The 23,707-nt window shown below is 44.9% G+C and overlaps 1 protein-coding gene across 1 annotated transcript in view; it reads left to right on the top strand.

Annotated features, from left to right (window-relative positions):
- DCAF10 (DDB1 and CUL4 associated factor 10) overlaps positions 1-15,754 on the top strand; it is a 27,012-nt gene extending 11,258 nt beyond the window's left edge. Inside the window, exons 2-7 of the mRNA XM_015407490.1 lie at positions 2,639-2,752; positions 6,071-6,268; positions 6,691-6,893; positions 8,767-8,877; positions 11,521-11,666; positions 14,395-15,754. Of these exons, the coding sequence (XP_015262976.1) occupies positions 2,639-2,752; positions 6,071-6,268; positions 6,691-6,893; positions 8,767-8,877; positions 11,521-11,666; positions 14,395-14,763 (1,141 nt within the window). The 3' untranslated portion in view covers positions 14,764-15,754. The remainder of the gene's footprint in view (positions 1-2,638; positions 2,753-6,070; positions 6,269-6,690; positions 6,894-8,766; positions 8,878-11,520; positions 11,667-14,394) is intronic.
- Positions 15,755-23,707: the final 7,953 nt, after the last annotated feature.

Raw genomic sequence — 23,707 nt, 5'->3', positions numbered from 1 at the left:
AAATAGGGAAGATTTTTAGAGTTCTAGGAAGGTTTATAAACAGAAGATAATATAAAATATTAGAGAATAAGCTGTAAAAAAAGTGACAGATTATATATGTGAGAAGGATATTTAGGGAAGGATAATAACAGAAGATATTAGCACAAATAGAAACGTTATAAAGTTAGTTAATAGGTAAAGATAAAGTTAATTTATAGAAGACTGTTGTAGAATGTTTAACCAGGAGAGAATCGGCTTAGATAGTAATAGAGATGTAATCATTATAGATTGTTATGATTATGTCATTTTATAGTTATATATAGAGAGAGTTAGGATTGTTAAAATTGCTAATCTAAAACACAGACTTGCAAAAATAATAATGGTCCATGTGGTGAGAAAATCAATCTATATGTAAGAGGCGATCTAAGAGATATGATGTTGTTACTACCACTCTTATCTATGTGTGTTTGTTTGTTTGTCTGTATGTTTGTTAAAAACCAATAAAAATTATTCAAAAAAAAGAAAAGAGGTTTAAAAGTATTTTAAATAAATGAAAACATTCATAACAGGCCATTGTCTTTCCTTTAACCATCCACCTATTCATCCCTGGGTCCAAGCGCTTTGTACCTGCATATGGACTCTAGGTCCAGGAATTTTCCCTGGCAGTAGAAAGCAGCTTGTGTGACTCATCCTGGCTCTAGACAGATGTCGTGGGAAGGCCGAGATGGCTGTACATTCCACTCCCTGTACATTTGGGCTACAAAAAGAATTCATGTTTTAAAAATGATTTGTACTGCCTAACAAACTAGGTGTGGTACGAACATATAAAGAGACAGGCCCTGCCCAGTCTAATTGTAGTGGGTTTAAAGTCTAGGTAGTTGATTCAGGAGAGTGAACAGTTCTTGGCTGCTGTTCTGAAAACAGAGCGCCTGTTCATCGCATACTTCCCCTCTTGGGACTCTGTCCAGGGAGAAGTAGGGTGGATATATTTTTTCACCTGCTAGTTCTTACTGTGGGGAGAGCTTAAAGAATCTGCAGTTGAATCTAATGTAGGAGATCTACCCAATTTATAAATGTTTCCAGGACTGAAAGTTCTGGTGTCTTTCACACAGGGACTTGGGATTTTGTTGTTTCCCCATTTCTGGTGTGGCTGCAGATTAAATCCTGCAGCAACGGTGCTTCTCCATGTCAGGTTTCCTCATAGTTTCCCTTCCCCAATCTGCCAATCGACAGAGGTATAACAATATTCTAGTGCTGATTTTTCTTTAAAAATAAAAAGCTCCACGATTTTAGGGGGACAGGGTCAGGGAAAATGGCTGCCACGTGGACTAGAAAACCTGAATTTTCCTACCCACACAGCAGCCATCCAGGCTTCACTGCGACCTTTCTTTACTGCGACCGTTCCCAAAACTTTGGAGCAATGCAGGTTTGAAGAAAATTGGAGAACTCCCAGAGGGAACCCCTGGAGGTGCAAGAATGCACCACAATGCTATAAGGAAGCAGGAACCCGCCCACCTGCTTCCCAACAACATTGAACTCAGGGCGGACAATACTTGTGGAAGAAACCTCTGTGCTCAGATATTTACAGGAATCTCCAAGTTTGGACATTTGTACTTCCTGTAGAGAGTTGGGAAGGGAACATGTAAAGATAGTGCAAGCATGATGTCAGCTTCCAGTCTCTCCCCAGGGATGATAATCGAGGAGAGGAGGAGTAGCATGTGATCAATCGCAGGGCCCACCTAAAAGCTTACTGAACTTCTAACGAAGCACGTGCAGCAGGCATCAAAGACATAACAGTATTGACTGATAGCTTGAAGACATCCTTAGTGTACAATATCTGGAGGTTTTTGTCTCTCCTTTCTGGAATAGTTTTGTTCCTCAGTAATAGCAATGGAATCAGACTCAGTCTCCCTAATTCCACCCTTTGTTGTGGAAATGGCCAGGAACTCTGCTTCTTGGCTCCATGTGCCTCAAGAAGAGCTTGTCAAGACAAGGGGAAGGAGAGAGGCTAACAAAAAATGGACGGTTGATTGTAATAATGGCCAAATAGTATGCAGTCAGTTCAGCTGACTTTATGTGGTAGATTTAAACCTATAAAGTGTAACTTTAATTGCTGTGCAATCGCTGGACATACAAGCACACAGGATTATCTCCTTCCCTTAACTAGAGAATTGCTAAACTCCGGAGATCTCTTGAGTGGAGTACATGCCTTCCCATTCAGTGTTCTTCAGACTACAGTGAATATGGACTCATTTATTTATGTCATTCATGTGCCACCTTTCTTCCCAGTATGGACACAAAGTAGCTTCCAACACTTTCCCTTTCTCCATTTTATCCTCACAACAGCCCTGTGAGGTAGGTTCGGCTGACAGTATGTGACTGGCCCAAGGTCACCTAGCAGGCTTGCATGGCAGAGTGGGAATTCTAACCTGACTCTCCCAGATCTATCTCCTGTCTCATCTCATTGAAACAAATAAGAGATAATAACTTTAACTTGTGATAGCAAATCTATTATTCTGTTATGGAGCAATTTGGCCCTTGAAACTATTTTCATTGTTTGTTCTATTGGTTTAATCCACAAAAAACATTCACATATGAAGTATATAAATGCCACGTATTGCTCAGGAATTTTTCCTTTTCTTTCTCCTTCCCTGTTTAGGTCAGTACTGACTGTTGCTTGTGAGCAAACAGAAGTCCTGCTTTTTGATCCCATATCTTCAAAGCACATTAAAACACTCTCAGATGCTCATGAGGATTGTGTAAATAATATCAGGTAAGTCTGCTGGCATATGAAAACTAGTTACAGGGGCCTGAATACCAATATATGTTTTAACTCCTAGCTTCTTCACCCAAAGAGTGATTAACACTTGGAATTCACTGCCACAGGAAGTGGTGGCGGCTACAAGCATGGACGGCTTCAAAAGGGAATTAGATAAGCATATGGAGCAGAGGTCCATCGGTGGCTATTAGCCACAAGGTATAGATAGGGACTCTGGGGCAAGTGATGCTCTGTCATCTTGGTGCTTGGGGGGGTCAACAGTGGGAGGGCTTCTAATGTCCTGGCCCCACTGGTGGACCTCCTGATGGCACCTGGTATTTCTGGCCACTGTGTGACACAGAGTGTTGGACTGGATGGGCCTTTGGCCTGATCCAACATTGGCGTCTTTTATGTTCTTATGTTCTTTGATGTGTGAACATGCTGTGAGAGGACATCTACAGCAATCCCCCCCTTTTTAAAAAAACTGTTTATTTTGCTCCTCCTGTCAATAGTTAAGTGTGATTTGTTGTGCTAATTTCTTTCCTTGGCTGTACCCCACAGCAAAATGAGCTGTGTACCATATCATGTATTTAATTTTCATAATGACCTCATCATGCGAATCAGACTCTCTGCATGGTGTTGCCACCAAATACTAGGGGAATTGTTTCCAGAAATTAAATGGGGTGGTTGAAGGACAATCACTTCCAAAAGAATGCCAACCAAGATCTTGCAAGACCATGTCATGAGATTTTGGCTGCCATTTTGGGATTTCTAAGCTACTTCTTACCGGTGGAAGGTCTGTGGGGGAGGCAGTGTCCTGGGAGAAACATTAAAAAGAAAGATAAGCCCTCATCTGGTTACAGGAAGTTCTTTAGAGTTCCTGGTAATTCCTAGAGCTACCTGGAAGTGACAAAGGTAGCTCTAGGAATCTTCAGAAACTGTATGGTAATCTTATCATATACCTGGCCATTCCTAGAGCTGTTCTGATGAATTTACAGCCATGTTACACATTCCTCCAGTGAGTTGGAGAAGGGGCCGTAAACCCATCCACAAAATCCTCATAACAATGTATTTCTGGCAGGAGACCTCGATCATACTGTATTGTTGCCTAGCAACTCCAAAATGTCTGGCAAGATTTGAAGATGTAGTCCTGAGAGGGGGGGATTTTCCCTTCCCTTGTAGAGCTCCATTTCTGTAGCCATAAAACTCAGCAGGTTTTCTGCAGGAACCAAGATAAAGTAAAAGCAAAGACAAGTCTTACCTTATGGTCATTATGTTTTGTTCTCATAATGATTATTTTATGTATTATTTTTAATGTTTGGCTGTTTTATTATATGCAGGATGTGATTATTTTAAAAAGGGAATCTTTTTGCCTTAAATTTTGTACAATAATGGAAACATTGTCCTATCTTCATAATAATATTGTTTTCAATAAAAAGGTATGCAATGACTGGCTGTTGGGATGGTGGAGGCCACATAATATTTTTTTTAATGAAGTTCCAGTTTTAAAACACTAATTTATCAACTGGCTGAAATTAAATTGTTCAGTAATTTATCAGGTTTTTGTCAGTTATTTGTCAGTATTTGGCCAGGGTTTTTTGGAATTTTGGTCAGTAAAATCAGTAATTTTGACCCTCTGACTAGTTTCCACCCCTGAATACTGAACCCACCCATCGACATAGCCTTGTCCTGCATTCCAGTTTTTTGTGTGATTTTGATATTTTTACAAAACCTGATAGCTTTGTCCCATACGGTCTGGGTGCAGTCACACATCATGAAATACCAAGCCTTCCCATTAACTGTTGCATCCATCTCCTGACTGCAACCTTGATTCCTCTCACCAAAACAAAAACAAAAAAAAATCTGTCCTCAAGATGGTTGAATGTTTGGAGGGAGTCATGCTGCGTCCAGGAAGCTGGGAGTGGGCACGTCTCTCCTTACGAGCTCTCTTGTATCAAGTGCCACCTTTCTAAATAAATTCTTAGAGGTAATAATACTCCAGTCTTTGTATTTTAGGCTACTTACGTGCCCTGGGTTTTTGTTTTTGTTTCCTTTTTGGCTTGGGATCTAGGGATTGTCAGGGTGAACTGCTATCACTTAGGGGGAGTTAATGGCTGGTTTTAATAGTGAACAAAGGAGAAGGAGGTTGTCAGAAGTCTGAAGCAAGAATTCAGGGGTCATACACAGAACTAAAACTGTACAAAATTAGCCATGGAGCAAAATGCTCTTGGGGTCGTCTTACCTAACATAAATTTGTTTCATTTGTGTTTTTAAAAAGCAGGACTGAATACTTAAACCCAGTAAAGAATGCTTTTGTGAGTGTTTGAAGCCACCTGGGTTCTTTATCGCAACAATCCTGTAGTTAGGTTGATACTCTTACATCTCCACATTGCAGTTGGGCTGGCAGAGGCCGAGAGGTTGCCACAGCTGCTTGTGAATTCTGCCACTTGATCGTCTAAAGGACATTTGTTATTCATTAGTAGCAGGGGTCTCAGGTCAGGCAGGGGCTTGCTCACCTTATGGTTTGTTGGCATAGAAAGGTGTTGATTTCTTTGAAGCCTGGGGACTAGACTGCATTAAAAGGATTCTGAAGCCAGTCCCAACGTGGAAGTGTGTGCGGGGGGGGACGACGACAATCAATGAGACTCTGCTTCGTGTTTACTAACTCACCTGCTCTCAAATGCGCACCTCCAGGCCAACAGTCTAAAGGACCTGTACGTTCACTAAGGTGTCAGGGATTTATCTCTGGGGATCTCTGCCAATGGAAGTTAGGCAGAGGGTGGCTGGAGGCGGGGCCTTCTCAGCTGTGGAGCTGAATCTTTGGAACAGCCCCTGGCCCCCCCCCCCCCCAGGTTTGCTTGGGGGCATCTTTGTTGGGGCTTAGCCACCAGGTGATTGTTTTTCGCTTTGTATGGCCTCTGGTTGTTTTGTTTTTCCTGTTGAACTTGCCTGATTCAGATCCACCCTTTTAACACCCGCCAACTGCCAACGGTTAAAGTGACTTTGATCAGCTGTTTGCCTCTGATACATTCTAATTTGCTAGCAAGTTTACTGAATCCTTTTTTGCTATGCTGTTTCGTTAATTTATTGTATCATGTTGTTGTGGTGAACCATTTTCAAAAACAGTATTTCCCCCAAAGCGGGATATAACTAAGCAATGGCACTCTTTGTTTCTGCTCTCTCTCCCTGTCTCTTAGTTTAAAAATGCTTTGAAAGTACTTCCTTGCCCTTTTCCCAGTTGCATGCTGTTGCCCAGGGTTTCATCTTGCCAACAATCTATGTGAACACTGCGAGATTAAACTGTTTCTCTCCCCGTCGCTTGTTCATTTGCAGGTTTCTCGATAACAGACTGTTTGCCACTTGCTCCGATGACACTACAATCGCACTTTGGGATCTGAGGAAGCTAGATGCCAAAGTGTGCACTTTGCATGGTCACACCAGCTGGGTCAAGAACATCGAATATGACACGAACACAAGGTTGCTCGTGACTTCGGGGTTCGATGGAAACGTTATCATTTGGGAAACAGACAGGTAAGGGAACGTGGCACTGGAACATCAAGTGCCGGTCCTTGAAACAGAATGTGGAAGTAGTCTAAACTGTGTCTGTTCTATGTGCATCCTAAATTTATGTAAGGTAGGGGGTGTGGGAGCTGCTTCCTGGTAAAGCTGCTCTTGCATTCATGTCACCTGCCCCTAGTGATCTACCACCATTGCCAGAATTTGAGCACACCGGTATTCCTAAGTTGCTGGTGTAGAGGTAGCACCTTCTTGAACACAGAACGAAGAGAGGGGATGAGAAGAGTGCTGTGTAGAGGTAGCACCTTCTTGAACACAGAGCAAAGAGTGCCTGCAAGGTAGAGGGTACCCCTGAATATAAGGTTGAAGACCGGAGTTCTGAAATCTACCAAGGTGACGCAGGAGGCAGTCTGACCCCCCCCTTCTCTTTTCCCCAGGTGCACTGAAGACGGCTGTCCTCACAAGAAGTTCTTTCACACACGATTTCTCATGCGTATGAGACTGACGCCCGACTGTTCCAAAATGCTGATCTCAACCTCTTCCGGCTATCTTCTGATTTTGCACGACCTTGACCTAACCAAATCTTTAGAGGTGGTCAGCTATCCCATTTTGAGAGCCAGGAGAACTACATCCAGTTCAGGTGAGCCTTTGTGTTTGTCTCTCCTGCTTTTCTTGGCCAGAAACAGCTAAGATTGAGGAGCAGTGCTGCATATCATGGGGCTGATTACCCCCATCCCTCCCAAAAGTGGCCAGTAACCTACAAAATCTGAGCAATGCAAAAATCATATTGTTGTGGTTTTTTTGGAGTACCAAGTAGCCTGTTCTTACATTCATGAAATTTCCTTTCAGGTATTGAATTAATGTTTGTGTGAACAGTTGCTGGGATCCTGCAAGCATATTAAAACATACCCGCTTCCCTTAGCTTCTTCCCTTGTCTAATAAGTGCATGGAATCTGTTGGTAGGCCTGGCTTCGAGGGTGCGATTTGCTTTTATTACCCATTTATTTCATGGCTGCTGGTGATCTTTTTTGCTTTAATCTGTGTTTGGAGTAGAAGTAAAACCACATTGTCATTACGATCAGGAGAATCTGGCTGTGTGCTGTGGGACATGAACATTCCGTGAAAAATTCCATTCGGTTGCATCCACTACTCTTTTCTTTGAGTAGAGGGCGCTGATTTCCCTCTTTCCACTCATCCTCTCCCAGCCAATGCACGAGTGCCAACATCATCCTGAGGGATGTTCTTGGACTTCATGCAGACAGAAGCTTGGAGAGCACAGCTCCATCCCTCATCTTCAACAGGACAAAAAAGAGGATTAGACTTGAGAAGGTATTAGGAAGTGGGCACTGCTGCTACTGTAAGGAGAATGTCTTCCAACTGTTTTAAAAGTTGATTGGGAAAATATTTTCTCCATGTTAGGAGTGAAATGTACCTCCGGTTTTAATTGTGATTCGGATTTGGGAAATTTGGGATTTGGTCTTGTTTAGGTTGTTCTCTGTGGACTTCTGGGAAGCCTCTGCACATTCTCCTCTCTGAGGAATTCTGCCATGTTGCAGAGGACTCTGGAGCATGTTCTAGGATATGTGCTTGCTTGCTTGGGGAGGGGCCATAGCTCAGTGGCAGAGCATCTGCTTGACGTTCAGAAGGTCCCAAGTTCAGTCCCCAGCATATCCAGTTGAAAGGACCAGGAAGCAGGTGATATGAAAGAAGCTTTACCTGTGACCCTGGAGAGCAGCTGCCCGTCTGAGTCGACAGTACTGACCATGATAGACCAATGGTCTGCTTTGGTATAAGGCAGCTTCATATGTCCATATGTACTGCAGAAAGCACTGGCCTCTTAGCACTCTCCATTGCCCCATGTAAACACAATACACTTCACACTTACATACCCCATCTATAGAACAAACTTTGAGTCCAGTTTTATTCAAGGTCTGAACTCTCGTGTGCATGTGCACTTCCTTAGACATGTCTGAGGCTACCCACCTGGATCTACCATTCCCCATCTATGTGTGTGTGTGCGCGCACGCGTGCACGCATGCATGATACTATTTGTAATGCATTATTCTCTTAATGTTGTTAATTTTGTAACTCTGTTTTTATTTACTGTTGGTGATATGTTCTCTCCTGTTCTTATTGCATTGTTGTAAATTGTATAATCTGCCTTGAGTTGGAGCAAGAAAGCCTGTCTGTACATGAAGGAAATTGCGCAGTGATTCCTTGCAGTTGCACATTCGGAGTGGACTGGCCATTGAACTTGCAGGGAAATTTCCCAGCAGACCATTGCTTCAGAGGGCCACTGGTAGTGAGGAGCAGACACAGCTAACTACATTATAACTGGCCTGTTATATATATGCCTGAATAACAACCCCAAAATAAAGTCTTTTGTTCCTTCCTGCAGACTCCATAGCAAACCTGCATGCTTTGGAAGCTGCAGAATTAATGGGCTAGAAAGGATGAGTGATGGTTGTTTCTACTCATTTGGTTTCATGTGGCACTCCTTTCTCCCTTCCCAGATCTGGCGTCTTCCACCTCTTCTGGGCCAAGAAGTGCTGGATCTCCCTGTCAACAGAGTGACTTAAGCCCACTGTCAGAGAAACACATGGTCCGAGCCACCCAGCGAGAAGGTGCGTAAGCCCAGTGGAAACACATTGGTTTTTTGAGGGATGTGTGTGGAGGCTGGTGACCCAGTAATTGCAGGTGTGCTCACTTCTGATTTAGGACTAGAGAAGGGTCATCTGGTCTTGCCTCTTGATTTTAAGTCTCATTACAAGTCAGTTCATATGAGCAGGCTCCTCACTTGATAACTAGGATCAGTGGTGATATGCATGTGTGAATAAGCCGCACACAGATCTTCAACATGGTAGTCCCCTGCTTGCTTTGGTGTAGTGGTTAGAAGCGTGGACTCTAATGTGGGAGAACCACTCCTCCACATGAAGCTGCTGGTGTGACCTTGGGTCAGTTACAAGTTATTTCAGAGCTATTCCCTCAGAGCTCTCTCAGCCCCACCTCTACCTCAGAGGGTGTCTGTTGTGGGGAGGAGAAGGGAGAGGAGATTGTAAGCCGCTCTGAGACTCCTTGTGAAGGGCAGGGTATAAATCCAATCTCCTCCTCCTTCTCTTCTCTTGGTACTCTGATCTTCATTCTTAATTCATGTATGGTTAGTTTCTGTTGCTGTGACTATATCATATGTACATAATTTTTTCTTAACAGTTTTCCAGAGGCAGGGATTGGTACAGAAAATGTATTATACCGTTGAAGAAGGTTGGATGCAGCTTCTATAAATGGGAATGAAGTAGGCTGTGACTCACAAAAACTCATGTTAGTCCTTAAGGTGGTGCAAGGCTTTCTTTTTATAATTAATTAAATATTTCCTCTGTTTGGCTTTTGTATTGGAGCGCTCAGCACCAGAGTCAGTGACAAGATTTTATTTTAAATGGAATTAAAACGGGAATAAAACCAAGTAATTGCAACAGTTTAAAAAGCCGAATTTGGGGGTGCCTGCAATTACAGCAGGTGGCCAGCAGGAGGCATGCAGTGCTGCTGGATTTGTCTCTGACGTCTGCAGGGTTAAGGGACAAACAGCCCTCTCTTCTGACCTTGCAAACTGGCACCAGACTGAAATTCAACACAAGATAAGCTGCCACCTACCCATGTCGTTGATGGCTCTGTGGAACATGTGGCCATATGTAATTGCAGTCAAATAATATGCAGTGAATGGGCAAGATTGGCCCAGTTAACTGAGTGGCAGTGCCAGCTCTGTATGGATTAGCTTTTCCGTTTGAGGGAAGTTGGCGTGACGGGATAGTTTTTCCCCATTTTGCACGAGTGGGAAGAAAATGTTAGGCCATGAAACATCAAGTGGCTTTGGAACAATGATCTTTAACCCACGGGTCGGGGTCCTTAGGGGGCTCAAAGAGTCCACTTGCTGGGTTGCGAGCTCCTGTGCAGCCACCTTTGCTGCTTTTTGGAAGGACCTGCTGGTGGTGGCCATGTATGGAGATTAAGGGTCCCTTGGCTCTGGCGTCTCCTTGTACACCAGCACTGGGGGTTGTGGTGAACAGGTCAAGGTCACACCAGGCCTGTGGCTACAGTGGGGCATTTCGGGGCCCTGCCCCACAAATACCCATGCCAGAAACCTTATTTTTGACCATGACTTAAGTGGTACTGGGCTAGCAGAAAGGGGGATCATTGGATATGTAGGGAAGGTGCCCTTCTAAGCCTTCTTGCCCTCTGAGCTGTTTTCCCCCCCTAGGAACTGATCTGCTCGCTGCCCTGTCCCTTGAAAGGAAGGGCTAGAAACAAGCTTGGAGCCCCCCCCCCCTTAAAGACAGGCATTCAGATCACTTTAATTAACTGTAATTTAACTGCCCCCTTTAAAAGTTAAATGCCCCCCCTCCCCCGAACAAACAAATCCTGGCTACAGGCCTGGGTCACACTCTTAGAAGGGGGCTCAGGCAGGGTTCAGAGATGCTCACCCTTGCCTTTTTTCCTCTTCCCCTGTCCTGTTTCCTATTCCTTAACTACTTTCCACCTTTCAGCAGGTGCTCCCCCCCCCCAGCAATGAGGGCACAACTCTTGGCTTTTCCTGTCACGTGACTTCCTGTAAAGTGCTTTCAGCTCAGTGGGGGTCCCGTTCTGCTTGCCTGGAAATTAAAAGTGGGTCATGACTCTTGGAACGGGAGAAGAGCACAGCTACAAGAGAGCGGGAGACTTGGGGGGGGGCTTTGGGGAGGGAAGGCTTGGGTTCTGGGCCTCTTGAAACCCTGACCTTTCTTTTGTCCCTCACTTCCTAGGCCTTCCATGTAATTCTTAGGTAGCTAGCTCAAACTGTGTGAATATTTCCTGGTGCCTTTTGCTAGAGCCTTGACAAACCCTTAAATATTCACAATCGCGCCACATGCATGCTTCCAATGATATTGGAAATTTGCTTTGGGGGATGAAGGTGTACTAAGTCATTCTCAAAAATGCTGTGCGGCTTTATCCACAATTGTTACATATGTATCACACACAGAGAGAACATCGTGTTTTCTCAGGGTAATAGTGCCCCCCAAAGGCAGGTTCCTGCCCCAGGGAGCTTATATCCAAGGGTTGTCCCCCTCTGAGATATTTATGGTTCTGGAGACAGGTTGACTGCCAGAAGGCCCTGTCTGAGCAAGCAGTAAAGCCATTCATTGCCACTGTGCTTTATGGTCTGTGTTTTCCTTTCCTGGGCAGAAAAGCTGCTTGAGGAATGAATAGCTTTCAAAATGCTTTCTGTCCCCTGATAGGTGGATCGCCACGCAATAGCCTTGAGGTTTTAACCCCAGAAGTTCCTGGTGAGAGGGATCGGGGGAACTGCATTACATCCCTGCAGCTCCATCCCAAAGGATGGGCGACGCTTCTTCGGTGCTCAAGCAACACAGATGACCAGGAGGTAAAGTTGGGGTGTGTGTGTGGCATCTTCTTAAATATGAGTTGGGAGGAAGGAGAACTTAACTGAAGAGAACTTAAGAAAAGCTTAAGTTCTTTTGTGTGCTTCAAGTCTAGATGGGAGAAAAGTATACTGCCATCTCATTGGTAAGTCATTGGCAATGTGGGGGTGGAAGTGATTCCCTCCACACACACCCCGAAGTCACAATAGCTATTCGTAGCTCTGACTTTGGACTGTGACTTTGGCATATGTCAGTAGTATGTTCCTGGCTCTGTACCTGCATACGGCTCCCTTCTGGATACTTATGATTATCTCATTCACTGGCCCTTTGCAGAACTCGAGATTGCCTATTACATCCAGCTCTGTGATGGCACATGAGGGATGGAGCCATTCCCATTCCGCTTTGTTGGTGCATCAATGTTCACAGAGTGTAAAAGAAGTTTACCCACGTGGAGTTGAGTCCAGCCCGTATTGCGCTGGAATTGCGTTGCTGGCCCCTCTGCGTGCAGTGCTGGCATGCTAGTCCATTGCTCTGACTTAACCCTTTGCATTACTGTTAACAAGAAGCTGTGCTCATCTATGTAGTCCATTGCTCTGACTTAACCCTTTGCATGTGGGAAGCATTACTGTTAACAAGAAGGCGTGCTCATCTATGCGGCAAAAAGGAGCTAAGTGCTGGCCTTGGATTTGCTTTTATGTGCTACTTTTGTCGTGTTTCTCAGGAGACAGAGGACAGGTACAAAGAATTAGTTCTTTACAAGCTGAATAGCTGATGGAATTCGGAATGTGGGTGTGGCCAGGAGCTTAGATAGCCTTGAAAAGGGGTCAGAGAAGATGGGTTTTGTAGTGGGCATGGTAGCCAAGGGAAACTCCCACATTCCTTGGCATTATACCTCTGAGAACCAGGTTTGGGTCAGGTAGCAGCAGAGAGCATTTGGCTTCTGTGACAGATTGCACAGAAAAGCAGATTTTAAAATGCTGCTTGGGACAGAGAGTCCGGGAGGTTATGAGTTAATCTTCCCTGGAGAGAAGAGCTTATGTGATTGGCTGCTCTACTCACTCTCTGATTGGCCAGCATCAGCTTAGAGAGGGAATAAAACAACTGATCTGAAAAGATTAATTCGCCTTTTGGTCTTTATCTGAAATTTAACCTCTGGATCAATAGCCAGAGGGTTTGGCTTCTGAGGGAAGGGACTTTGGGTGTCAGTGATTCTGTCAGGGAATTGTCAGAAAAAATGCTTCTATAGAGAGAAGAGAGACTCCATTGTCTGAGATATATTAAAACTACTCTGAGGGAGAATTCAATTTCTCAGTCAAGAAAGCTACAATACTGCTTTATACAGACATATAGTACTAGAAGAGGAATTTGGCAGGAGGTTTGAGGAGTTCGAGAGAACTCCCAGACAAGCCAAATAGGGAAAGGAGTTATTGCTTCTTAGGGACAAGAGGAATAATTTCTAGCCAGTAGGAAGGGGTTGGGAAGAGAACCCAGGTTTGTGACAAAGGGGAAGAGCTTAGACACCTCAGGAGTTACTGGAAAGCTACAATATCTAAAGGGAAAAACCTAGATCTCTGAAAGGAGAAACCTAGGAGCACCAAGACAAAGTTATCCTCTAAGAAATTGTATTTAAGAGTCTGTGTAACAGCTGAAATATATAATAAGCAAAAACCTCTCACTGAAAAGAATTTGAAACTCAGAAATTCAGCTACAACAACACTCTCTTGGTTGTTCAAAATCCTCAATTCTGCATATATATATTTGAAAGTTTTACCTCAGCTACCTCTATATCCTGAATCCTCATATTTATGTATTCCCTGCCTGTTTGTTACAATTTTTATTCTGTTTTAAACGTTAATTTTGCCTCACATGCCATTTCATGAGTGTATTTTAAAATGACAGCTCCTGTATGCCCTCTTGTTCCTATGCTGAGTCATAAGCCTAAACTAATATCTGTGACAGCGTGGGACAGTTAAAGCTTATAAAACAGAGAAGAAATATATGCTGCTAAAGGGCGGCTCAGTCACTGTGGGGAACTAAAAATATTTCTGCCAGGAAAATCTGCCTGGGGGAAGGGGAAGTGTCATGGGTCTGTCATAGCTTCTCTCCCTGTAAATTTCTCCAGGGTCCACTTCAGACTTTGTGCACATTGAAATCAACAGTGACTACGCACAGACAAAGTTATAATCCGGAGCATTGCTTTTTCAAACATTCCCAATCATTTGTGCACATATGCTTTGTTCACATATTAGTGCCCTGTTCACAGTCCAGCAACCGTGTGTGGTTCAGCACACTTGTTCCTGCTCCCCCTCTACACGTATTTGTTTCAACATGCACGGCATACCATCGAGAAAGGGCTCAAGGCACTTATCTAGCCACTTCTGGGAACAAGATGTTGGGCCAGATGTGTCCTTACTGTGATCCAGCAAATTAATTATTCTAGCTGTTGGTGCGGTGTAGTAGTTAGAATGTTAGACTAGGATCTGTGGTTCAAATCTCCAATCTGCCAAGGAGGCTTTTTGGGGGACCTTGGACTTGCTACACACTCCGGAACCTTACGTATCTTGCAAGGGTGTTGTGTAGATAAAATGGAGCAGAGGAGATGGTGTAAGCCATCTTCCGTTCCCATTGGGGAAGAAAGTGGGGTAATAATGAAGTCGTCTTGGTTTGTGATTGTGGGGGAACGAACCTTGGACGTAGATTAATTCAGAATCATTTCCCCCCTCGCTATAGTGGACATGCGTCTATGAATTCCAAGAAGGCACACCTGTGCGGCCAGTCTCTCCTCGCTGTTCCCTCCGATTGACTCATTGCATCGAGGAAGCCAACGTCGGCCGGGGTTACATCAAAGAACTCTGTTTCAGTCCCGACGGCCGCATGATCTCCTCCCCTCACGGATATGGGATCCGCTTGCTGGGCTTCGACACCCAGTGCAGCGAACTGGTTGACTGCTTGCCCAAAGAAGCGGCCCCCTTGCAAGAGATCCGCTCGCTCTACTCTCACAAAGACGTGGTCCTGACCACCAAGTTCTCTCCGACGCACTGTCAGATCGCCTCCGGGTGCCTTAGCGGTCTCGTTTCTCTATATCAGCCAAAGTTCTAGGCGCCTCTCGCCTCGGAAGGAACATCCAATGTTTTGGGTTTTTAAAAATTAACTTCAGTTTAGTTGGAGTGTTCTTTTTTTAAAAAAAAATTAAAATCCTGTACATTTTGGACACATTCAGAGTTCCTCTGATCTCTGGACTGAACGGCAACAGAAGCTTGGCCCAGCCCTGGGAAGCGTGTGCCTGTCTGTCGATTCCGTAATCGGGCATCAGAGTTCCTGCGCTTTCTTCGTCTCTGCCCTTTCTGGTCCCCTTGTTTGGACAGGGCACAGCAGCACTTGCAAGTCTTGTCTTTCCATGTGACTGTCAGGTGGGCTCGAGTGGAGGAGGGAAATGCTCAGCTAAAGCTAGATTTGCTTCCTCGCCACAAAGGAGTTGGACTTCAGTCCCCTGGCCTCTTCGATTTTTCTGGATTTTACAGTGGTTTTATTTTTTTCTCCTCCTCTTTCTAGGTAAAAGAGAACTTTATCTCTTACACGCTAGACTAGGCACCGCCAGCGAGCGCATAACTTTCTTTGTGGACACTGACACTACCTTTTCTGTATTGTTTTGCTGTAGTTCAGTCTGTTGGCTGGTGTGTTTTTAAGAATTACACATGATTTATTGCTCTCGCTCACTCTCTCCCCCCCCTTGTCTAAAGCCCAGGTGGGAGGCACGGCTGCTTTTTCTGGGTTCATTAGAAGAAGAAGGAAGTTTATCGAGATGAATAGCTTAATATTTTGTCTTCACAAGTCCTGTAAAATAGCACCTTCTAGAGCATAGAAGGAATTATTTTGTTGCTCACACTCTTTGTACCCAAAATTCTGAGGACGCAAATCCGTCGCACCAACCTCATTTAAATCAAGGCAAGGAGGGGAGCAAGAATTCTTGGCACACCTCACATTGATATAAATGACGTTTGCATGGTAGAACGTCCTGCCAGATCGTGCCCAAAGTCTTCTGATGGGTCTCGACGTTGTGAAAGGTTGAGGTTGAATAAAACCTTTGCAAACCTCCAGTGAATATTCACTCGGTTCCTCTTTCCTTGCGCAGTGTTCCTGAGGTTAGCTGGCTGTCCTTAGCGCATCTTGCAAAACCACGCAGTTATACCCCCCCTCTTCTGACCAGAGGGCCCAGCCCTTCAGAGGTTGAGGCTTATCAAGCTGGACGCGGGGGGCCTCTCCCACAGGGGTGGGTCGGCAAGTTGTGTCGAAGCGAGCCACTATTCTGGCAGGTGCCCCCAATTTTAGGAACATGTTTGGCCTGTCTGCAAAGTTTCAGTAACTTCTACTTTTCCCCCCATTGCAAACACCTATCGGAAGTAAACTGAAAGGGGGGGGGAGGATAGAAGTGAATACTGAGCAGTCATAAACATTTTTGACCAAAAGCCAAACACTCGAGTGGAAGTTCTGTGGTGAGCCTGCTCTGTCATGTCGCACTGTCAGGTAGGGTGCAGGTAAATGTCAATGTGGCAGGGAGCATCTTGGACACCACTTTAAAAAAAGACCCGGAAGGGGCGCACGCAGTTACCCACATGAAGAGACGGTGGGCCAATAGGAGCCCCTTTTACCGTGTCATGGAGGATCGCTGCGCTTCCGTGAATCGTACAGTCCTCAAGCTTTGCACTAGTTCTAGATGAGCAGTCCCCGTTTTACATGACCAGCTGCACACAAGTAACCACCGGCTTCAGGTTCCCCAAGTGCTCATCCCAATGCAACGTGGGTGGGGTTTTGTTTTGGTATTTTTTGGTATTTTTGTTTGTGCGTGTGTCTGCACCTGGAAGTCACATTGACCTCTGGTGACTGACCCCTACTGGGGGCCCGGAGGATATTCAGAGAGGTGGCTGAATAAAGTCCTCCCGACTGCTGGTATTCCAAGGAGGTCTCCCATCAAAGTACCAGCCACAGTTCACCCTGCTTCGCTTCCAAGATCTGATGAGATTGGGCTTGCTTCGGCTACCCTGGAGGCATTGGCTCTGGACTTTTTTCCCAGGCGGGGGCAGGGGGTGGGGGTGTCTCATAATTTCCTCCACAAAGTCATGACTATGGATGGAATCTGGATCCATCACAATGATCACGAGAGGACAAAGGACCCAGTATGGGATGGAGGCACGTTGACTTTTCCCCCACGAGCTGCAGATTGTTCAGATAAGTTAAAGAACCTTCAGTTCTAGAAGACCATTAATAGAAGGGTGTCTGTTTCGGAAACGTTATATGGTAAGCATTAAAGGGAAGGTTCCTTTGTCATGCTGTTTTGTTCCCCAGCAACGCATCTGCGCCCATATTTTGCTCTGCTCCGTATTTCTCCAGCCCTCCCCCAAGTTGGGGAAGGATGGGAGCAGGCTGTCTCGCACACCAAGGCTCAGTGCGTCAATGCACATGCGTCCTGCCCCTACAATACACATCTGATTTGGGAAGGGTGGGGAAATGGACATGCAATGAGAACCTGAGGGGAAATGCTTCAACCTGCCAACAGCACTCTGTTGCCACCTGTACTGAATGTGAAATAGAAATTTATTTGTATTTAGCCATAAGCCATTGCAAACCAAGAAGTAGAGTAAATGCCACCTGTACTGAGCAAGTGTGGGTGGACAGGGTGGGTCTCGGTTGTCTGGCTCCAAGCGGCTTCTTTGGGAGACTTCCCCCAAGTAGATAAATGGGCAGCACTGTCCCTAGAGCATCTTTGCAAAGGAGATAAAAAATAAGGCCAAGGCCGATGGTGCAGAATCAGGTAAAATTATATTGTATTACTCAGTTAAAATTCCCTACATGTTTTACCAACAGGCTTCATCAGGGGAAATCTGTTAATCTTGCAGTAGTTCTTCCAAAAAGAGTACAAGGTCAATAATCTGATTTTGCACCATCGGCCTTGGCCTTATTTTTTATCTCCTGTGACCAGTGTTCCCTCTTAGCTGAGTTAGTGAGAGCTAGCTCACAGCTTTTTAGCCTCCGGCTCACAGATTTTTGTCTTAGCACAGGAAGGAGGGCTGCAGAGCAAACTAATTTATGCCGTAGCCAAATCGCTCGCTCACAACTTTAATGCCAGTAGCTCACAAAGTAGATGTTTTGCTCACAAGACCCCACAGCTTAGAGGGAGCATTGCCTGTGACTGGTGCAGCCCTTTTAGTTTCATCTTTGCAAAGGGGCCATAGCTGCAAATTAGCATAGCTCAGGAGAAGAGCACATAGAAGGTCCCAAGTTCAATCTTTGTCAGTTCTAAGTAAAAGCTCTTAGATACTGAACATGAAAGACAGTTACAGTCCTGGCCTGCTAGATCAGCAGTTCCCAATCCACAACTACGAATTTACTTGAAATGGGGACCCACCAAAGGCTGGCCGAAGGGTTTTTGTGTCCTCAGCAAACTATGGCCTTGGCTCCCATCTAGTTCAGCGTTCCGTTTTCCACCCACAGTGCATAACCAGATGTTTTTGAGAAACCAATAAATGCCACACAAAGGGCACAGCTGCCAACACTGTGAACCCCAAGCAAGCAGCATTCTGACATCCACAACCTTTGCATATGGAGGTTACATCCCAGCCTTTGTTCACCTTGTTCTTCTCCATTACTCCCATGAATCCCCCCTAAGAGTCTAAGAAATGCACTGTACTTGGGCAACATGTACATGCAGTGAATAAAAAAAATACCAACTGATGTGTGACATGGAGAATACTGTTTCCAGGGTCAGATTTTGGTTTCTAAACTACAAAAGAAAGCCGTAGAAAGGATGGGCAGCCGTTATGGAGGGCTGGCCTACAGCCTACCTTCAGAGGCTTTGTGACCCACTTTCAGGTCCAGATTGCGAAATGCTGGGCTATTTATTTATTTATTTATTTATTATATTTATACCCCGCCCTCCCCAAAGGGCTCAGGGCGGTTTACAGAGGCAAGGCAGACCTCGCCATAATAAAACATAATATATATAATAGATTAAAACATAATACATCTTAAAATCCTAATTTAAAACAAGGTGCTCAGTGACTTCCATAGTCCAGAGATGACGGATCACCGGTCCAGAGTTCCAAGTAGACGGCTTAGGGCTTCTTCCATTCAAATGTTTCCTCGGGGCCTCAACCAACCCATGGCGGTGGTGGTATAGTAGGGGCGGCGGCTCCTACTCAAACGCCTGGCGGACTGGGCTATTTATTTATTTATTTATTTATTATATTTATACCCCGCCCTCCCCAAAGGGCTCAGGGCGGTTTACAGAGGCAAGGCAGACCTCGCCATAATAAAACATAATATATATAATAGATTAAAACATAATACATCTTAAAATCCTAATTTAAAACAAGGTGCTCAGTGACTTCCATAGTCCAGAGATGACGGATCACCGGTCCAGAGTTCCAAGTAGACGGCTTAGGGCTTCTTCCATTCAAATGTTTCCTCGGGGCCTCAACCAACCCATGGCGGTGGTGGTATAGTAGGGGCGGCGGCTCCTACTCAAACGCCTGGCGGAAGAGCTCCGTCTTGCAGGCCCTGCGGAACTGCACAAGATGACTCTTAGCTTGTTGCAAAACAGCTTCACGTGGTTTTGCTGGTCATAGGAGAGAGGCAAGAGCACTGAAACATTTAACCACCGATTTCACACAGCGCTCCCTCTCCTTCACTTTTAAGCACCTGCGTGCCAGTCAAGAGCTAGACCCTTGATCTCTTTGATAGCTAAGATTCCCAAGAAGATGAATTCTGACCCTGGAGTCACATTCTGTGCTTTTCGGTTCTCATGCAGAATTGCATCATAAAAGCCCTGGTTTGTGGGTTGGCGTTTCGACCCATAAGGTCATTTTTTAAAGAAACTTTAAAAGTCTTCAGTTCGAAATACACATGAGAATTAACTCTGCCTAGATGCTAGCAACCATCTCTGCTTGCAGAAGACAGTTGTCCCTTGTATTTCAGTGCTTATCAGCTTAAATGGAATATTCCCTTAAGAATTCTGTCTTGGGATCTGTCTTGCTTTCATATATTGTCACGGATTCCTCTGTATAGGGAGTGTTCCAAACTAGAATTTTGTGAGATGTATATCTCCTTTTGAAAATGTTCGGTGCTGGCGCTGATTAAACAGGATGGTTTCCGATAGCTTTGGGGAAAGGGAAACATACCTGTGAAGCTACTCCTAGTTAATGCACTGTAGTTGTGGTGCTTTGCAGTGTTGGTATGGAAACGTAGCTTAGAGCCTGCCCTTCTGTTCTATTAAAAGTATGTTGTTTATGGAAGCAGGAAAAGAAGACCTAACGTGAGATGGATTGATTCAGTAAAAGAAGCCGTGGCTCTCAGTTTGCAAGACCTGAACGAGGCCATTAACAATGGGATGTTTTGGAGGTCATTTTCATAGGGTCACCATACTTTGGAAGCGACTTGATGGCCCTGAACACACATACACATGCTATGTGGTGGTTGCTTAACTTCTCTTATTACATTTTGAAGTAAACTCTAACAATCTTCAGCTTTTAAAAACCGGTTCTAGAAGTAGTCCAGCAGAGGTAATGTAGTACAGTGTTGTGTAATAGCAGAATTGTTCAGGGACACAGTATGACATATATCTGCCTTAGTAACACACTCTTAGGAAAGCTGATATTTTTTCCACATTAGCACAACGTGAACTATCACCCCTATTCTTGTCTTTTCAAACTGAGAGGCAAAGTCATCATGAAAATAGTTGGGGCTAATTTTCAGGTAGAAGATGTACAGCAAAATATCTGATGTTCTCCTAGATTTGATGCCCAACCCTGAGGTCCACAGTACGATCTTCAGTATGTTTAGTCAAAGTCACCCCTTGAATCAATCTGAGTAAATATGCATCATCTAAGGCTGAAAACTATACTAGTGGCTTGTATCAATTTTTTTCTCCTTCTTGGATTGACATTCTAGCAGTTCAACAGCAGTCACTTGAACATACAGCTAAAGAATTTGCAAAAACCTTCCACTTCTCTACAGTGAAGTGGGCCCATATCTGCTTTTAGTACAAGGTTTGGTTCCCTTGTTTTCTGTAGTAAAAAATAAGCGTCAAGAAAAATGTCTGATCAGCAGATCCTGACAAACTACATTGAAAGCCGTTTTTGAAAATCACTACTTACATTAGCTTGTTAAATTTGCCTAGTGAACATACTGTTGAAGTGATTGTGCACTTTTCAGAAACCGCACTAGGGGTCAGGCTTATAACTAAAGCACTTAATTAGGGAAATGGATTAAGAAATGAGGCTCTCTTTATAAACACATATTATGACTCCAATTCCAGAGGATGAGAGTTACAATCAAGTACTGCTGAATTTTTTTTTTTAAGTATTGCTGAAATCAATGCGACAAGCTGTACTAATTTGTCCCTCTAAGCTAAGTGGGAAGAGCAACTAGACTGGTGAATATCTGAGATTTGCTAAACATTCCTCTCCCCACCCCGTTAGCAAATCAACATTTTAAAGTCTTTATGCAGCGGCTGAACAAACACTTGCCAGGGATGCTCTAAGATGATCCTGCATTGAGCAGGGGGTTGGAATGGATGGCCTGTATGGCCCCTTCCAACTCTGTGATTCTATGATTCTAAGATCAATAAAGCTGGTTTAAAACAGCATATTTACTTAACTGAGCTTGCTTTACAATAGCTCTGTTTGCAATACAGAGCGATACGGGGAAGGGGCCCTGGCTCAGAGGCAGAGCTACTGCTTGGCATGCAGAAGGCCCCAGGTTCAGTCCCCGAGAACCCCACTTCAAAGGGTCAAGTGGTGGTGTTTTAACCTGAGCGGTCGGGTTAGAACAGAGAAAAGGAAGTACTTCTTCACCCAAAGAGTGATTCACACATGGAATTCACTGCCACAGGAGGTGGTGGTGGCTACAAGCATGGACGGCTTCAAGAGGGAATTAGATAAGCATATGGAGCAGAGGTCCATCGGTGGCTATTAACCACAAGGTATAGATAGGGACTCTGGGGCAAGTGATGCTCTGTCTACTTGGTGCTTGGGGGGGAGGTCAACAGTGGGAGGGCTTATAGTGTCCTGGCCCCACTGCTGGACCTCCTGATAGCACCTGGTATTTTTGGCCACTGGGTGACAGAGTGTTGGACAGGATGGGCCATTGGCCTGATCCAACATTGGCTTCTCTCTTATGTTCTTATAAGGCCTCTGCCCAGGACCCTGGAGAGCTGCTGCCAGTCAGAGTACACAATACTGCATCGACAATCTGGAGTAGACAATCCAGCAGCTTGATGCATTCAATTGTTTTATGTGTTCTAAAACTGACCTTTCCAGACCTTGCGGCCATTTTTAATGCCCAAATAGCAACACAGGAGGACCCCATGAGCTGCAACAGCATGACCTGGAGTCATGTGCTGTCAGAATCACATGATAAGGAGGAGCTAGAACGATGGCCCTGCTGACTGTGGAGGGATGCATCTGCCCTGCAAATGGGAGTATTGGAGGACCAACTAGTGGTGAAAGAAGAACTCTTGCCAGGGCCATGATTTCCTTAAGGCTATATAATTGGAGAAGGAATCCTCTCTACCCCAGAATGACCTCATCATCCAGAGAGCCAGTTTGGTGTAATGGTTAAGTGCGCTGACTCTAATCTGGGAGAACCGGGTTTGATTCCCCACTCCTCCACTTGCACCTGGCTAAATGACCTTGGGCAAGCCGTAGTTCTGATAGGAGCTGTTCTTGAAAAAGAGCAGTTTCTGTCAAGAGCTCTCTCAGCCCCACCCACCTCACAGGGTGTCTGTTGTGGGGAGGGGAAGGGAAAGGAGTTTGTAAACTGCTCTGAGACACCTTTGGGTAGTGAAGGGCGGGGTATAAATCCAATCTCTTCTTCTTCTGCTCCTATTAGTGTATGTGCAAAGAGAGAGGAGGTATGATGCCTTCGTTTTCTATGCAGGCACCCTATCAGCAGGTCCTTGCAAAAATAATAGCTCTACAGGGGTTCTCAACCTCCCTGAGAGTCCCAGTCCATAGGTTGAAGACCATAGTCCTAGAGCACACTTCTTGATAGCAATGGACAATAGTGCACCATGTGAACGGCGTGTGTGCTCGAGGACATGTGCTAGACTCCTTCTATGGCACATATATGGAGCTTTTCTTGGCAGACGTGTTGGTTTGAAAAATACCGTGATGGCCCACTGAGTATTTACCATCATCTCTAATTCCTATTGCATATCAGCTATCAAATATTGTCAGGGGAATTGTAGAATATCAAATATTAAAACTGAGTGTCACTGGGTGCCAAATACAGATATTCTTGGAATTCTGCAATATTTGCTATCCAGGTAAGAACATAAGAACATAAGAGTCGCCAATGTTGGATCAGGCCAAAGGCCCATCCAGTCCAACACTCCGTGTCACACGTATTAAACATCCAAATTCTCCTTTATTATATTTTAAGGAACATTTTTCAGGAGCAAGTCCGTTTCAGCTCTAAGAAGGGCTTCATTTTTTCTGGACAGGGGTCAACTGTCTTGCTTTAGCCCCTGTAGTCTAGATGGTATAACCGTCAATGCTGAGTTCTGAGAATGTGACCCACCTTGATGATAATGCTCCTGCAAGGCTCATATTGAAAACTGATCCATCATAATCTATGATCAGCTATCGACTTAACTAAAACTGGGATGCCCTGATCTGGCTGGCCCAGGCTAGTCCAATCTCACCTGATTTTGGAAACTAAGCTGTGTACCCCTGGTTAGGTACTTGGACAGGAGACCTCCAAGGAAGTCCAGGGTTGCTACACATAGCCAGACAATGGCAGACCACCTCTGTTTGTCTCTTGCTTTGAAAACCCTTCGGGCTTACCATGAGTCAGCTGTGACATGACGGCACTTTCCCACCACCAAAACTGGGGTGGATTTTCCACATGCAGAGGGGAAAGTCAAACACTGTAAAATGTAGCAATCTAATAGCCAAGTTGCCCCCGTAAGTGCGGATCGCTAAATCAGCGCTCCGGGGGCACTTGGGGGGGGAGGGGGAGGTTTGTGCACACGTGGGCCAGTCCCCAC

This window comes from Gekko japonicus, unplaced genomic scaffold (assembly GCF_001447785.1).
Source record: "Gekko japonicus isolate JY-2015 unplaced genomic scaffold, Gekko_japonicus_V1.1 scaffold790, whole genome shotgun sequence".
Taxonomy (NCBI): Eukaryota; Metazoa; Chordata; class Lepidosauria; order Squamata; family Gekkonidae; genus Gekko; species Gekko japonicus.
This window is presented reverse-complemented; position numbering and strand designations above follow the sequence as displayed.